A 16330-nucleotide genomic window follows, 5' to 3' on the forward strand; every position below is an offset into this window, starting at 1 on the left:
TTGGGCATCTGTTATCTGTCAGCCCTGAGCTAAGTGTTGGTCATAAAATGGTAAATAAAGCACATTTTGTATTGCAAACACCTGTACTCATGAAGTTTACGTTCTGTTCAGAAAAAAGAAAGAAAATAATTACAAGCTGCAGCATCCTATAAGGAGAATGTAGCTGCAATTTTTAAAAAATTATCAAATAAAATCCAACAACATAGAAAAACATAATACATTACTAATTGGGTTTTATTCCAAAAGTGAAATGTTGGGTTAATATTTGAAAGTTAATAAATGTCATTCACCATATAAAAAATTAAAAATATGTAATTATCTCAATAGATGCAGAAAAAGCATTTGCAAAGTCTAATATTCCTGATTTAAAAAAAATAACTTTTAGCACTGGAAATAGAAATAAATGTCCTCAACTAATAAAAAGCATCCTGTAAAACCTGTAGCTTTCCACTTATGATCAGGAACAGATAGCCATGTCTGCTCTTACCACTTCTATTTAATTTGTTGAAGGAGGTTCTAGCAAGTTCAATAATGCAAGAAAAAGAAACAAAAAGCATCCAGGTTAGAAAAGATATGGTGAAAGACAAATGCCATATGATCTCACCTGTAAGTGGAGTCTATTCGACAAAATAAACTAACAAACAAAATAAACCACAGGCAAGGAAACATGGAGCAGACTGAAAGTGACCGGAGGGGATGGGAATGGAGGACAATGGTGGAAAGAAAGGGAAGGGACTAGACAAAGAACATGTGTGAATGACCCATGGACATGGACAACGGAGTGGGAATTGACTGTGGGGGTCGGGGGTGGGGTGGGTGGAGGAGGGCAAAGAGGGGGAAATTGAGACAACTGTAATAGAATAAACATGATTTAAAAATAAAAATTAAAAAAAGGAAAAGATAAAGCAAAACTTATTTGTATACTTATTTATTTATATACTTGTATATTTATTTAAAAACTTATTTTATAAAACATGATTGTTCATGTAGAAAATCCAATGAAATCTACAAAAAAGTACAATACTAGAACTACTAAGTTTAGCAAAGTTGTAGAACACAAGATCAACATACAAAACCCAATTGTTTTCTATTTACTGGCAATACAAAACTGGAAATTGAAATTAAAAATACTATTTGATGCTATTTTGATGGGAAAAATAGCATCAAAATACAAAAAGATTACCTGAATAAATTGAGAGAGATACCTTGTTCATGAATTGGATGACAAATTGACCTATAGAATGCAAAACCAATCAAAATCCCAAGCCACCTTTTTTTAAAAAAATAAATTGACAGCCTGTTTCTGAAATGTATGGAGATTCAGAGGACATAAAACAAGTAAAACAACTTTGAAAAAGAACAAAGTTGCAGGGCTATCACAATGTGATTTAAGCTACAGTAATCAAGACAGTATGGTAGTGGTATCAAGAAAGACACAGACAGATGCTCCTCAATTTACTATTCATTGTAAGTTGAAATATAGCAAAACTTTATTTGATACACCTAACCTGTTGAACATGACAGCTGAGCCTAGCCTCCCTTAAACATGCTCAGGACACATTAGCCTATGGCTGGGGGAAAGCATCTCACCGCCACGGCCCCGCATCACAGGGAGCGCTGTACAGCATATTGCTAGCCTGAGAGAAGATGGAAATTCAACGTACGCTTTCTGCTGAATGCCTGTTGCTTTTGTACCATCAGAAAGTTGAAAAATCATTAAGTTGAACATTTGTAGATTGGGGATCTCTGTAGATCAATTGAACACAGTAGAGTCCAGAAACAGACCTAAACATATATGGACAACTGACTTTTGACAAAGGTACAAAGGCAATGCAGTTCAGAATGCATAGACTTTTTACCAAATGGTGCTGAAAACAATTGGATATTTATATGTTAAAAAACAAACTTCATATCTTGCACCATATAAAAAAATTAAGTAAAAATGAGTCATAGGCTTAAATGTAAAAAGATGATAAAACACCTAGGAAAAACAGGAGAAAATATTTGTGATTTTGGACTAGGCAAAGATTTCTTAGATACACACCAAAAGTATGATCCATTAAAGAACAAAAGATAAGGACTTTAAAAATTTAAAAAATTATCCCTGGCTGGGTAGGTGATTTGGGTAGAGTGTTGTCCCAATACTCCCAGTTTGCAGGTTTGATCCAGGTCACGGCACATACAAGAATCAACCAATGAATGCATAAGTAAGTGGAACAGCAAACCTCTCTCCTTTCTCTCTCTCTTGCTCTCCCTCTCTCTAAAATCAATGAACAAAATTTTTTTAAAAATTTCAAAACTGTTCTTTGAAAGATACTATTAGACAAATGAAAAGACAAGACACAGACTGGGAAAAAATATTTGCAAAGCATGTATCTAATAAAGAACTTTCAAAACAAAAGCAAAAGGAAAACAATTAAAAATGAGTAAAAGAGTTGATCAGACACTTCACATTAAAAGAGATAGGAATGGTAGACCAGTACATAAAAATATGTTCAATGTGAAGTCATTAAGTAAATATATTAAAACTTTGATGAGTTATCATGACATATATCTTAGAAAAACTAAAATTAAAAAGACTGACCATGACAAGTGATTAGGAAAGATGTGGAGAAACTTGAAACTCTTCTATACTGCTGGTAGAAACATAAAATATAAAATGGTACATCATTTTATAAAATGATGTCTTAAAAAGTTAACATATACCTGATATTTTATCCAGCCACTTTACTCCTAGGTATTTACCAAAGAAAAAAGAAAGCATTTGTCCATACAAATACTTGTACACAAATGATAATAGCAATTTTATTTATAACAGCGTTAAGCTGGAAACAACTCAAGAGTTAATAAGTATATAAACCAAGTGTGGTATATATATATATCTCCTAGTATGAAAAGGAATGATACACATAATACCACAGATGACTCTCAAACTAATTATGTTGAATGAAAGAATACAAAGAGTACATAGTATATGATTACGTTTATATAAAACTCTAGAAAATGCAAAGTAGTCTATAGTGACAAGAAGTCCCTTGGGGGCACGTAGGAGTGGAATGGAGGGCTGGGAAGGAGGACTTGTAGGGGGGCATGAACCAACTTCTGGGGATGAGGAACATGTTCGCCATCTTCGTCATGGAGACGGTTCCACAAGTGCATACATGCATTAAAACTTATCAAATGGTATACTTTTAATATTTCAGTTTATTGCATGTTTAGTTAAGCTGTTAAAATAAAAATAATGATACATAAAAGCAATCTAGATAATTACTTCAATTCATTCCTGCACCAGGGTACATGGACCTCCACACTACAAAGCAGTCGACTAACCAGCACATTGAAGCTTGTGGGGTGAAATCATTTTTTCATAACAGAAATTGGGTATATGTGAGGAGGATGATTCAATGTCTGTTAGTTGAATGTACTCTGGAAGATGTTTCAGGAATCATAAGTTTTATCTTGACCTAGGTTTTACTTCCTCTTTTCTTCTTTCCTTTCTGTTTCTTTTTTATCATTCAGCTAAGGAAATGAGTAAGAGAATAAGGATGGCTTCATTAAAATGACACAAGTTTGTGGCTCATACAGATAACATAGCACCGAAGTCATCCACAACTCTGCTAGCTGGCAGTTTGTAGAATTTAGACATGGTAAGGGAGCCCTTATTTTACAGATTAGCAATCTTAGGTACAAAATGAAATTAAATAGCTTTCCCAAGGCCACATAGCTAGAATCTGGTGCTTAAAAAGAAAATTTTACTTACTGCCAGCTTCAAAGAAATGGTGCGGGGATAGAATGTATTTACCAGTAGACTAGCCAAAAGGGGTCACACATCTACTGACTTACTGCCAGTCCACTCAGATTCTGTATCAGCAGCCTCTGATAAGTCTACCTATTTTTCTGCTTTCCTGTTTATTCCCAAGACTGCAGCAGGCACGAGGTTAAAAAAAAAACACAAAAACAAAAACAAAAACAAAAATAACTAAGACAGTAGTTCTCAGTGATCACTGCATAATAAAACCAAGAATCCTAGACCCTGTTATCCTCCATCCCCACCCAGTTGGTTTGGGGTAGGTCAGTGCTCTCAAACGTGAGTGTGAATCGGAATGTCCTGTCATACGTACAGAAAATAGACGGATGGTTGCCAGAGGGAGCGGGGATGGAGGACTGGGTAAAAAAGGTGAAAGATTTGAGAAGTACAGATTGGCAGTTACACAACAGTCATGGGGATGTAAAGCACAGCATAGGAAATATAGTCAATAATAGTGTAATAACGATGTATGGTACTAGAAATACTATGGGAAACACTTTGTAAGGTATATGATCGTCTAATCACTATGCTGTACACCTAAAACTAATAGAAAATAATACTGAATGTAAAGTGTAATTGACAAAAATTCTTTTTTGAAAAAGAGTCTCCTGGAGGGCTTGTTAAAACAGACCGTTGGGCTCCCAGTTTCTGATTTTGGGGGCCTGGGATGGTACTCAATACCCTGAGTTTCTAACAGGTCCCAAGGCAACATTGATGGTAGTCGTCTGTGAGCCACATTTTGAGAACCACTGGAGGCACAGCATCAGTGATTTTTTTTAAAGTTCTCCAAGATAGAGAAGTTCAGCCAGTTGAAAATCTTGATTTGAAAAAATCATTATCAATCTTTTCTGGAATCACCTGGGGAATTAAAAATAAATACTGATGCCTGAGTCCTTACCCCCAAGATTCTTTTAATATTGATCTGGGATGCAGCCTGAACCTCAAGATTTTTTAAAGCCTCATAGGAAAAAGTTGAAGAAGATACAAATACCTGAAAATGCTTATTGTGTTTATAGATAGGAAAAGTTAATGTCATTGAAATGTTCATGCTTCCCTGACCTGTGAGGTTCACTTGGTTGGGCATGGTCCTGCAAAAGGAAAGGTCACCAGTTCAATTCCTGGTCAAGGAATATGGCTAGGTTGTGGGTTCAGTCTCCAGACAGGGCATGTACAAGAGGCAACTGATTAATGTTTCTCTCTCACATAGATGTTTTTCTCCCTCTGTTGCTCCCTCCCTTCCTCCATCTCTAAAAGTAAATAAATAAAAATTTTAAAAAATGTTCATACTACCCAAAGTAATCTGCAGATTCAACACAATTCCTATTAGCAAGACACCAATGATGTATTTCACAGAAATGGGACAAATATTCAAAAAATTTATATAGAAACACAAAGGCCCTGAATAGCCACAGCAATCTTGAGAAAGAAGAACAAAATTGTAGGAATCATGCTACTGGGTATCAAACTATACTTAAAGGCCATAGTAATCAAAACAGCATGGTACTGGAAAAAAGAAACTGACATATTGATCAATGGAATGGAATAGATAGCCCAGAAATGAACCAATGCTTTTATAGTCAAATAATATTTGACAAAGGATGCAAGAACATATAATGGGGTAAAGATAATCTATTCATTAAATGGTGTTGGGAAAATTGGACAGACATGAAAAAAAAGATGAAGCTAGATCACCTTCTTATACCACACACAAGAATACACTCCAAATTGACTAAAGATTTAAAGATAAGGCTCAAAACCACAAAACTAGAAAAAACAAAGACAGTAAAATCTCCGACATTTCTCACAGCAATATTTTTTCTGACATATTGCCTCAGGCAAGGGAAACAAAAGGAAAAAATAAACAAATGGGACTACATCTAAATAAAAAGTTTTGCACAGCAAAGGAAATCATCAACAAAATGAAAAGACAGCCCACTGAATGGGGGAACATGTTCATCAGTGAGACAAAAGATAAGGAGTTCATACCCAAAATTTATAAAGAACTTACAAAACTCAACAGCAAAAATACACTCCAATTAAAAAAAGGGCAAAGGACCTGAATAGACACTTCATCAAAGAGAACATACAGATGGCCAACAGACATGAAAAGATGCTCACCATCACTAATCATCAGAGAGATGTAAATTAAAACCACAACGAGCTATCACCTCACACAGGTCAGAATGGCTATTATCAATAAAGTACTGACGAGGATATGGAAAAAGGGGAACCTCTTTACACTGTTGGTAGGAATGCAGATTGTTGCAGCCACTGTGGAAAGCAGTAGGGTGCTACTTTAAAAAACTAAAAATTGGACTGCCTTATGACCCAGTGATGCCACTTTTGGGAATATATCTGAAGAAACCTAGAATCCTGATTCTAAAGAACATATACATCCTTACGTTCATTGCAGCATTATTCACAATAGCCAAGATTTGGAAGCAGCCCAACTGTCCATCAGTAGATGAATGGATAAAATCCTGTGGTATATTTACACAATGAAATACTACTAGGCCATAAAAAAGAAAGAAATCTTACCTCGATGACAGCACCGATGGATCTGGAGAGTACTAAACTAAGTGAACTAAGCCAGTCAGAGAAAGGCAAGTACCATATAATTTCATTTATATGTGGAATCTAATGAACAAAATAAACTAACAAGCAAAATAGAAACAGACTCATAGATACAGAGAACAGACTGACACAGCTGTCAGAGGAGAGGGTGGTTGGGGGCTGGGTAAAAAAAAGTGAAGGGTTAAGCAAATGAAATAAATTAAAGAAAATAAAAATAAATAAAAGAATACTCTGCTGAACATAGTGTGTGGAACACTGGTAGCTCTTTTGAAATATTATTATAATATAATGCCATTTACTGGGGGAGCATGGTGGCAAACATTGTTTGCAAGTAAGAGGAAAAAGCATTGTTTGATTTACAAGAATCACACTCTAGATGATTGTAACATGCAGCCAGAACTGAGAATCACTGAAAATTTTCTGCCTTTTCAATTCCTGCTATTGCTTACCTAAAATCTCCCTAACAGAGATGGATACTTTTTACCACAATAGCAATACTAGAAATTCCTTTCTATCTTGTTTTCTGTCAACAATGATTTAATTCCACTTTGATGTTTTAAAACTGCTAATATTTATTGAATTCTTAGGATGTGGTAGGCCTGGTAATAAGCTCTTTGTTATTGTACTGTCTTTTTGTTTTGTTTTGCTTCCTGAATAGCTATGCTTAAGTAATTTTTCCTCAAAGAGAGATCCTGTATTTCCTAGAATCAATTTTTCCTCAAAGAAGTATTTTCTAGAATCAAAGAGAGATCCTGTATTTTCTAATTTGTGGATACTATATATTAAATTTTACTTCATTTCTGCTGGTTAGAAACTCAAGTCAGGAAAGGGGAGGGAGAGAAAGAAGGCAATGGGGGACCTCCTAGAAGAAATATTCTGATCTGCTTAAACACATTCTACTTTGTACTTGATTCTCTGTGAGTCTTGGCTGAGGTTCTCTCGAAATGCACAAATATTCGGTAATTCCAAGAGAAAATTCCAAGAATACATACGTTTCCCTTTTAAGGCAGCTAATTTCCCTTTTGTTCTTGATTAGTGCACTTCTTTCATTTCTAACTAAAAAAAAAAAAATGCCACTAACTTTTCCCCCCAAAGTAACTTCCTTTCGAACAAATTCTCATACTAGTAAGAACAATGATATAAGTTGTTTCAGGTAAAGGGATTCTAGCTGAGGAAATTTAAAAGTATACACAAGTATTCAATTATTTTTACCTGAATCGCAGTGGGGGTTAGCGCTTCCTCTCCAGGCCCTGTGCTCACTATCCACAAGATGGCGCTGTTCTGTACTGCCGAACAGCCCTCCTTGGGTATGGACGGTATTTTCATAATTAATGTTGAGAATGTCTCCTATGTCTTTAGTTCCTTAAATGCTTCTGTTTCAAGTTTCATGAGATCTGAGAGCCACCAGCAGTCCTATCTTTAACTTGTAATCCTGTGGTCCAGCTAGGTGTTTAATAAGAGAAACTTAGTTAAGTGTTGACTAGGTGGATGATTGGTCATGCCACCGGGGAACTGAAGCTCAAACAGCTCTAAGAATTAAGCAAGGCAAGTGTCATCACACCATCTTCCTTAGCCATCTAAGATTCCTTCAATGTCTCATTTTTCTTTCACCTATTTTTGTACCAATCTCACAAGAACTCAGTTCACCCTAACGAAGCCTAATGGTTCCTCTCCTCACTCACTCATTTTTTTCTTCTAAAATGGGCAAAATGAGCTATTCCGATCCTACCATAAAACACAGAATTTGTTATAACAAAAAGTGATTATGGGAGGTATCAATGAATAAAGGTGTAAATTCTATTATATATGTTCCAGAAAAAGGATTTCCTGGGCAGTTACTCAACACTGATAAGCTCTTTGTAGGAAAGAACCTGCTGGGGAAAGGGATGGGTGAGAAAGCACCACAGTGAGGTTGGAGCTCAACCCGGGCTAACCCTATTGACTACACCTAGGTCTCTGCGGCTCTGTGCTTCAGTTTTCTGGCCCTCCAATGAGGAGGTGGTTCTGAGTGATTTCCAGGGGCCCCCCTAGCTGTGATACCGTTGCATCTCTACATTTTCCTTTTTATTATGGCTTTGTATTATGGCTTATGAACAATCGCTGTGTAAATGCTTAAGGGCCAAGTAGGGAATTCTACATAGAAGCATACCTGGTTTTATTGCTGTTCACTTTATTGCGCTTCACAGATGTTGTGTTTTTTTCCAAATTGAAGGCAAGGCTCTCCACCAGTAAAAAGGTTACAACTCACTCTATTGCAAAACTTAAATATCAAGGCTTTGCCTTCAATTGGTAAAACAAACAAGAAAAACTCCCCAAAACCACCACCACCACCAACACATCTGTGAAGAACAATAAAGCAAAGAGTAATAAAAAGTTGATCCAACCTATTCACCTGCCTTGGAAATTAGCAAACACAACGATGGCTAGGTTGATACCCACTAACCACCTGAGTCAATATAAGACTGAGTCAATGAAAAAGACTGGCTCAGGCAGGTCCGAGTCCTTGTGCTACTGCACTTCCACCCAATGAAAGCATTGGAAATTAACTTCGTGACACCACAAGCAACGATTCAGAAATCACAAAAACACACCATAAATCAAAGTCATTATGTTAAACAACTAACTTAATTCTGAGCTGAGCTTTCGTTATTGAAGTAATTTAGAGGAACTAATAAATACGCAATCCACACCTGCTTACAACTATAAAGGGAGCTTTAAAATCCATTTCAATATGAAGAGATAATTTATCTGTGCTTTATTCCCAAACAATAATACCCAAACACTGAAGCAAAAGAGACAGTTATCTATTTATCTATTGGTGACCAACAACAGAACTTTAGGGCTTTCAAGAGCCGGGCCATTTTTATCCTTATTTTAAACAGTTAAACTAAGACTTCTGTTATCAGAAGGAGCAATCTGCTGCTAGGGTCTGCTTGAATTCCAAGCACCTGCTTCCTCTGGTCTGGAGGCAGATGGCACATCATAAAAATAAAAGTCATGGGGAATATGCACAGAAAGATATTCCCTTTAAAACCCTTTAGGAGAAGCCTCTTTTTCTAAAATCTAATACTGTATATGTACATGTTTATGTTACTCTCTTAGCTCAGTATTTGGGAACTGGTACAGGGGCATTAAAAAAAGTTTCCTTAGCCTGATTCAAACGCATGTGCTCACATGTTTCCATAGGATGGGAAAACAGACTTTATTTTAGCTGATCAGCACCTGAGGCAAGGCAGTTTGTTCTTGGAACTCTCACAAGCATCCTGAAGAGCAGCTGCTGTTCTAACCTACAATCCAACCTCAACTCTACCAAGTTCTTTTATAGTAACCAAGACTGCTCAACAGGCATCTGAGTCAGCTGGAGCTGCTCTCACAAAGCACTAAAGCCTACATGGTTTAACCAACAGAAGTTTATTGCTCACAGTTCTGGAGTCTGGCAAGTCCAAGATCAAGGAACCTGGCCAATTTCAGTCCCCCTGTAAGTGTCCTCTTCCTGGCTTGCAGACGGCCTCCTTCTCTCTGTGTCCTTACATGGACCGAGAGCAAGCTTCCGGTCTTCCTCCTCTCATAAGAACATGAATTCCAGCATGGGGACCCCACCTCATTATCTCATCTAAACCTAATTACCTCACAAAGGCCTCACCACCAAATAGCACCCCATTATGGGGTTAAGGGCTTCAACATGTGAACTTCGGAGGGACACAACATTCAGTCCACAACAATGAGATAATCTCCTATATATTTATAGGCTTGTATAGATAAGCTAAGCTGTAATAAATTGACCTCATAATATGCTTTTCCACAGTAATTATGTAGGGTGGTGCTCCTCACATTTTAGGTGCACCAGAATCCGCTGCAGCTTGGCAAACAAGGTTTCTTGGCCTGACCCCCAGAGATCCTGGTTTAGTAGGTCTGGGGTAGAGCCTGAGAAACTGCATTTCTAACAAGCTCCTAGGTGATGCTGATGTGTTCTGTCTGAGAACTGCAAGTTGAAAACCACTGATGTAGGAGTTCCCTTTACAATGTTGATATCAGTTATGAGTCTCTGGGCCTGTATTGGCTTCCCAGTAAATACCTATTTTTATGCTGAACACATTTGAAATGTGTCATTTGCTTATACTCAGATGTTGCAGTTACATACAAAGATGCTTAACAAGCAGATGGACGATCTGCTGAGGCCAGGCTGCTCTGTGCTGTGAGCGCCCAGGGAGGGTTGATTAATGCCATAGGTCTCACTGGCTGATGTGCGGCATCACAAGTCGCCAGGTTTTACAAGCATGTCTGCTGGCATCTTCTCCTTACTCATTCTTATCTCAGAGTGCAGATTTGGTCTTTAAAGTTGCTGGATTCAGCTGTATTACCTCTACAAGCACACTGCAAAAGGTCAAACTGATAGCAAATTTTGACAAAGCTTAATGTGAAGCACTTGACAATGCTTAGCATGTCTGGTCAACTCGTTTGTCCTATAAGCACATGGTTAAATTTTAAAGCAAGGCTCTGTCATGAAACAGGATAATTTTAAGATTTACTTCAAGTACACTTTGGAATGTAAACATACCTTATTTAGCTTTACAAAATATTCCAGTCCAGCTTCCAAGGGATTTGTATCACAGTTCATCTAAAAGGGAAACACACATTTTAAATCTTAGATGAGTGCAAATCATTTCAGTAACTTTATGTATTTTTTTTTTTTTAGGAAAAAGAATACTTTTTGATGTTGAATATAGATTGTGAAAAAAGAAAATTATGGGTCTTTGATGTGATTTTTTAAATCTAAAATTCAAATGTACCCTTTTAGTTATTATTTCAATAGCAAATTAGAAACTAAAGTTCACAGTTCATTTCCATGACTTTTATTATAATAAATATTCACAGGATACCACAATATGATGTTCCTTCCAGAAACAAGAATTTCATGTTTTTATGCAATAATCTTGTGTAATTAGGCTTTGAAAAGTTATGAAGTAATTGACTTATCTTACAAGTAGCATGGAATCAGGATAAGCAGAGGAGAAAGCAGATGGTAGGAGAATGACTTCTACAGAGTTCAGGAAAAGAGAAAAGGAAAAAATAGAGGTTGAATCTCAACCTTTTCAAATGCAGATGAGTTATTACAATATACTTCAAATCAGAACTAAAGCTACTACTTGGGACTAGACCTGAAGTTAATGGTTTTTGTTTGTTTGTTTTGTTTTTATTGGTCTCTTTTGCTCCTAAGAACTTGTCTAAAGCTCATAAAGAGTAGCCAAACTTATAAAAAAAAAAAAAAAAAAGACAACACAGCACTAGTATAAACCAGTTGAGTAATATAAACTTGTTTCACATAATATAAAATTTGGTCTCATGTTTTCTAATTAATTTGAGCAACTCTAAAATTATTTTGTATCTGATCCAGGTTTCAGAATTTCTCTGGGAAAAAAAAATTAAAACAAAGCCCGGAAGATTGATTGCTGTAATAACACTAGAGGGCGCGCTGGCACTACTGGGAAATCGAGGGGCCTGGGATGGGAAACGCTCTTAAGAGGATGGATCCCCCGGAGGAGGCACGAGATAAATAAAAAGGCTGGAGGGTGGAGAAATGCCTAACTGGAAAGGCTGTTTCTGCTGCTTCGTTCCATAGGGAGCAGTGTGGGGACAGCTTTCTCTGTTTCCCTCCCTGCTGCAACCTCATCTAAGGCCCAGGTTGAAGGCTGGGAATTCCTTAACAGAGCATCTCTCCTGCAAAATGACAAGGGGCTCCTGGACCCTTGCTCTTCCTGTGGTCCAGGAGGCTGCCCTCTCTACCTCAAAGACCACTTGCTTCTGCCTATAGTTTAAAGGCCCAAGGGGCTCTGCCTGTGCTTTCAAACACATTTTGCTCTCCAGTTAAATTCATTCTATTATTTGCTAGGCACTTTGTAGACTAATATCTAAGCTCTGTAGGAAAAAGATTGTCTCTATTTTATAGGAGAGCACACAGAGGCTTTAGAGAGTTAAGGTCACATATGTAGTGGGGGATAAATTCAAACCCAAGAAACCCTACTCTAAAGTCCATCCTTCACCATTATTACTCATCTCACCTCTCAAGCCTAAAACCTCATTGTCTTCTAAGAAAAAGAAGGAATCTGAAAACATTAAGGGGTCCAGAGACAGCCTGCTATTTTGGAGATAAAATAGGAGAACAGAGTTTGAACCATAGTTTGGCCCCTTCATATAACCTAGAGTAAGTTGTTAACTGTTTTTTAGTGTGATTGCATGCAGGATGGGGATAATGAAGATACCCTGACTCTGAACCTCTTGTCCAAGAATCACCAATCATCAGGAGAGCTGAGAAGGGAAGTGAAATCATGCATATGAAGACGGTGTATAACCATACAAATAGAAATCCTTAGCTCCCATTATTAATGGTAGAAGTAGGCTGGCCAACACATCCTGGACCATTAACTGTGCTCCTCAGAAAGACGCCTGTTTTTGTTGTTTCCCCAAAAGGCACGTGATAAGAAGACAATGAGAATGGGCAAAATGATAGAGGAGGGGAATCTGAAAGGTGGCCCTCCAGTTCTGGGGAGGCGGGCAGGCTCCCCCAGAACAGCTCCACACACTGGCAGAGGTGGGGTCCAGGGCTTCCTGCCAAGAGGAGGAATTAGGCAGAATAAACATTGTGTCATAATTCCACTTTCAACTGGGAAATTGAAAAGAAAAAACTCTTCCCCTAATTAAACAAAGTTATCTAACAATACATCATTTCTCTTACAGTCAGGACCAATGTTAAAGCAGTTAAGACTAGCCCTTATAAAAATAAATGGAAAAAAAAAGTATCCCTTATATAAAAATCAGATGCAATAAACAAAATTTTAATGAAGATGCTAGCATTTCAAACCTCTGACCCCCAGGCTCTGAAAGCTTTCTCCAGTCTTAAGGCATTCATGGCGTATGTTCCGAAATTGTCAATTCCCTCCTGCTGGCCTGCATCCATGATGGCATTATACAGTGCCGCGGAGTCCGCGCGATGGTGGTACAGCTCCCAACCCAGCTCACCTAAAATCAACCCACAAGTGCCACATTAGATACAAACAATGGTCACCTGGTTTAACATGCATTAGCTAAAAAATATAGATAAACGGAGAGATTTCACTTGTGCTAAATACACATTACTGAGTTTTAAAAGACTAGTTCATTAAAAAAATATAAATAAATAAAACAGTTGCAACAAAAATCCACTGCAAAAGACCCTGCCATATCATGGATGCATTTGTGCCCAATCCTCTCTCTTGACCTCAGCTTCATAATGTTGAGTGATCAGCATGGCATAGTTTATCCAGTTGCCCCTTAATCACAAGATTTAAGAAAATAGGCAACTAACATTTATTCAGATGGTCTTCATTGTGGTCTTCACAGCCTCTAGTTCCCCCTACTCCCCTTTCTTCCCCACTTGGTCATTTCTTTCACCATTAGAGCTGTAGGCAGAAAAACAGAGAAGATGAAGCCCAGCCCAGTGTGCTTATTTTTTAAGCTGCTTGTGCTTTGTCCGGGCCACCATTTTGCCAAGGTTAGGGGGACCGGAGTGGGGGACAGGCGCACGGACGCCAGGGAAGGACGTTGGCCTTCAGAGTGCATGTTCTCCTCGTGCCCCAGTGTCGAGGGCTGCTTTTCTCCAGGACACCCCCAGCACATGAGCCTCGGGCAGCTGAACAAATGCTTAGGCACCAAGTGCTCCTTCTGTGAAGGGACAAGGCGGTCCGGAGGAAGTTAGAAGTGAACCTGGAGCACCAATGGGGAGCTAAAGAGCATTCGTTCAGCTCTGTTTTGAATACCTACTATGTGCAAGGTTAAGTGCTGTATGAAGACTTCCCTAATGCACTTAGAGTCTAGAAAGAAAGCTGGGTAGCAGGGATGCTGTGACAGCGGCGCCTGACATAGCAAGGTGGGAGGGGGCCTGTGGGAGACGATCTTGAATGTTCCCAGAGTCAGGGGGCCTAAATATTGTGTCAACCCTTCCACTATTCCAGCAGCTGCCATCTTCCTATTTGCTTATCTACCCTTATAAATGGTAGGCAACTATAGCATAATTGAAAATCTGTGGAATGACTTTCTCAGACTAAAAAGTGAATAGAGAGAATTGTCATAAAAGTTGGACAGGAGAAACCATCCTTCAAAATTATACTGATGAAGGGGGTTGGGGAGAGGCAGAGAGAGAGAGAGAGAGAGAGGCAGAGAGAGAGGGGGTGGGGGAAGTGCATCTGCAGTAGCTTCTTTTAAATTTTAGAGACTTACTTTAGGCTTTTTTCCAATTCTTACCAGTATAAGATATCCTAATAGCAGTGACAGGAATGTTGGAAACCTTTAAAGATTTGGTTTGAAGAAACTTGAAAACATCATCACTAAGATCTTCAGAGGTCAGTTTCTGAAGGACCTTTCTGGCATGTGGCCCTGCAACTCCAAGAACCCCAAGCTCATCAGTTATGTTTTTAATTTCAACGTTGTATCCACCTTTGAGTGCCTCTTCTTCAATCCATCTGCATTAGAGTCATAAACGTTGTGTTAAATTTTGCTTGAATAATGTATGTTGGTAACATACTACTTCTCTGAAGACATGCTATGTTTAGAATTACCAGAAAGTTCTCAGAATGTTGCATCATATAATCACCTATTTTTCAAATTTGAAGAAACTGAGTCCCAGAGATTTTAAGTGATTCTCTATAAACCACCCCCTTATATAAATTGGGGGTAATTTTTCACAGTACAGAGGGATCCTTCGATTTAAACGAGTTCTGGCACACAATTATTTTAAATAGTGACAGCCTTATTGCATTTAAACTAATGACTCAATCTTCAAAAAGTAATTTGAATCCAAATTTTCTCTAATACCTGTACACAGAAGGCACATTCATGCTGCCAAAAGTTAACAATGTGCCTGCCATCAGACGCAGAATTGCTTTGACAATCACAAGGAAAATATAAAAACTCTAAAGAATAGTTTAAATTTCTGTCTTGATGAATTATTGGAACCCAGTTATAGAGTGTGTTTATAAGTTGTTGAGCAGTCCTTAGAAATACATAAGTCTACCATAAAATGATCACCTGGATTTACACAAAGCTAAGCGACTAAAATGGCTCCCAATACATCTTGCATTAGAGGATATAATCTGCATAATTTTATAACTATAATGAGAATCTGTCAGAGTCAAGATTTTTCCTGCCCAACTTTTATGGCAATTCTGTCTATTAACTCCTAGTTTGACATTTATTAAACAATAATATTCCAAATATCTTTGGAATACTAGGCTAAAGACTACATATTTTACAGTAGACTAAATAGTAAACTGAAGATTTATGTGAAGGATCGACTTGGCAGGGCAGCACTTTAGATCCAGTTGAGGACCAGAGAGCACAAAGCATGGAAGAGGGAGAAGCTTACTGAATGTGAGCCTCAGAATCAAAAAGAATGGCTTCAGCAAGTTACTTTAACCCAGGCTTCAGTTTCCTCATCTGAAAATGGAATTGAATATACTGTGCAAATATATATCTATTAACAGAATTAAGATAATATGTAAAAAGAGTTCTGACATGTTGATGAGGCTTAATAAATGGAAGTTGATATTAGAATCAGTACACCTTGTAGAAGGATTTTGGAGGAGGGGTGGGAACAGGGTCTCTCACTTTAAATAATTTCCTATAAAGACATGAAGTTTATTTGAAACAGTAGGGCTTAAGAATTAAAGTTTTACTTTCCACTACTAGTAAAAGAAAAACTCAATTTAAGATTGAGTCAATGTTTAATCCATATAAAATTTTCTTACTAGGAGTGCACTTACCTAAGATCATGAAGTTCTGATCCAGAACCAGTTATTAATAGAAATTCCCCAGGAGACTGATGAGAAACAGTCAACTCAGCATACACTCGACCCTTTGGTGTTAACATGTGACTTATGTTTGTAAAACCCACCTATGCAAAAGAATTTAAAATTA

At 37.7% G+C, this 16330-nt stretch overlaps 1 protein-coding gene across 1 annotated transcript in view; it reads right to left on the reverse strand.

The window, feature by feature from the left end:
• DMGDH (dimethylglycine dehydrogenase) overlaps window positions 1-16330 on the reverse strand; it is a 54869-nt gene that overhangs the window by 12310 nt on the left and 26229 nt on the right. Inside the window, exons 11-14 of the mRNA XM_054578520.1 lie at window positions 16177-16307; window positions 14660-14877; window positions 13242-13399; window positions 10941-11000 (exon numbers count right to left, since the gene is read on the reverse strand). Coding sequence (XP_054434495.1) covers window positions 10941-11000; window positions 13242-13399; window positions 14660-14877; window positions 16177-16307 — 567 coding nt within the window. The remainder of the gene's footprint in view (window positions 1-10940; window positions 11001-13241; window positions 13400-14659; window positions 14878-16176; window positions 16308-16330) is intronic.

Source organism: Pteronotus mesoamericanus, unplaced genomic scaffold (genome assembly GCF_021234165.1).
Source record: "Pteronotus mesoamericanus isolate MK-2021 breed Mesoamerican mustached bat unplaced genomic scaffold, CSHL_Meso_final contig_50, whole genome shotgun sequence".
Classification (NCBI taxonomy): domain Eukaryota; kingdom Metazoa; phylum Chordata; class Mammalia; order Chiroptera; family Mormoopidae; genus Pteronotus; species Pteronotus mesoamericanus.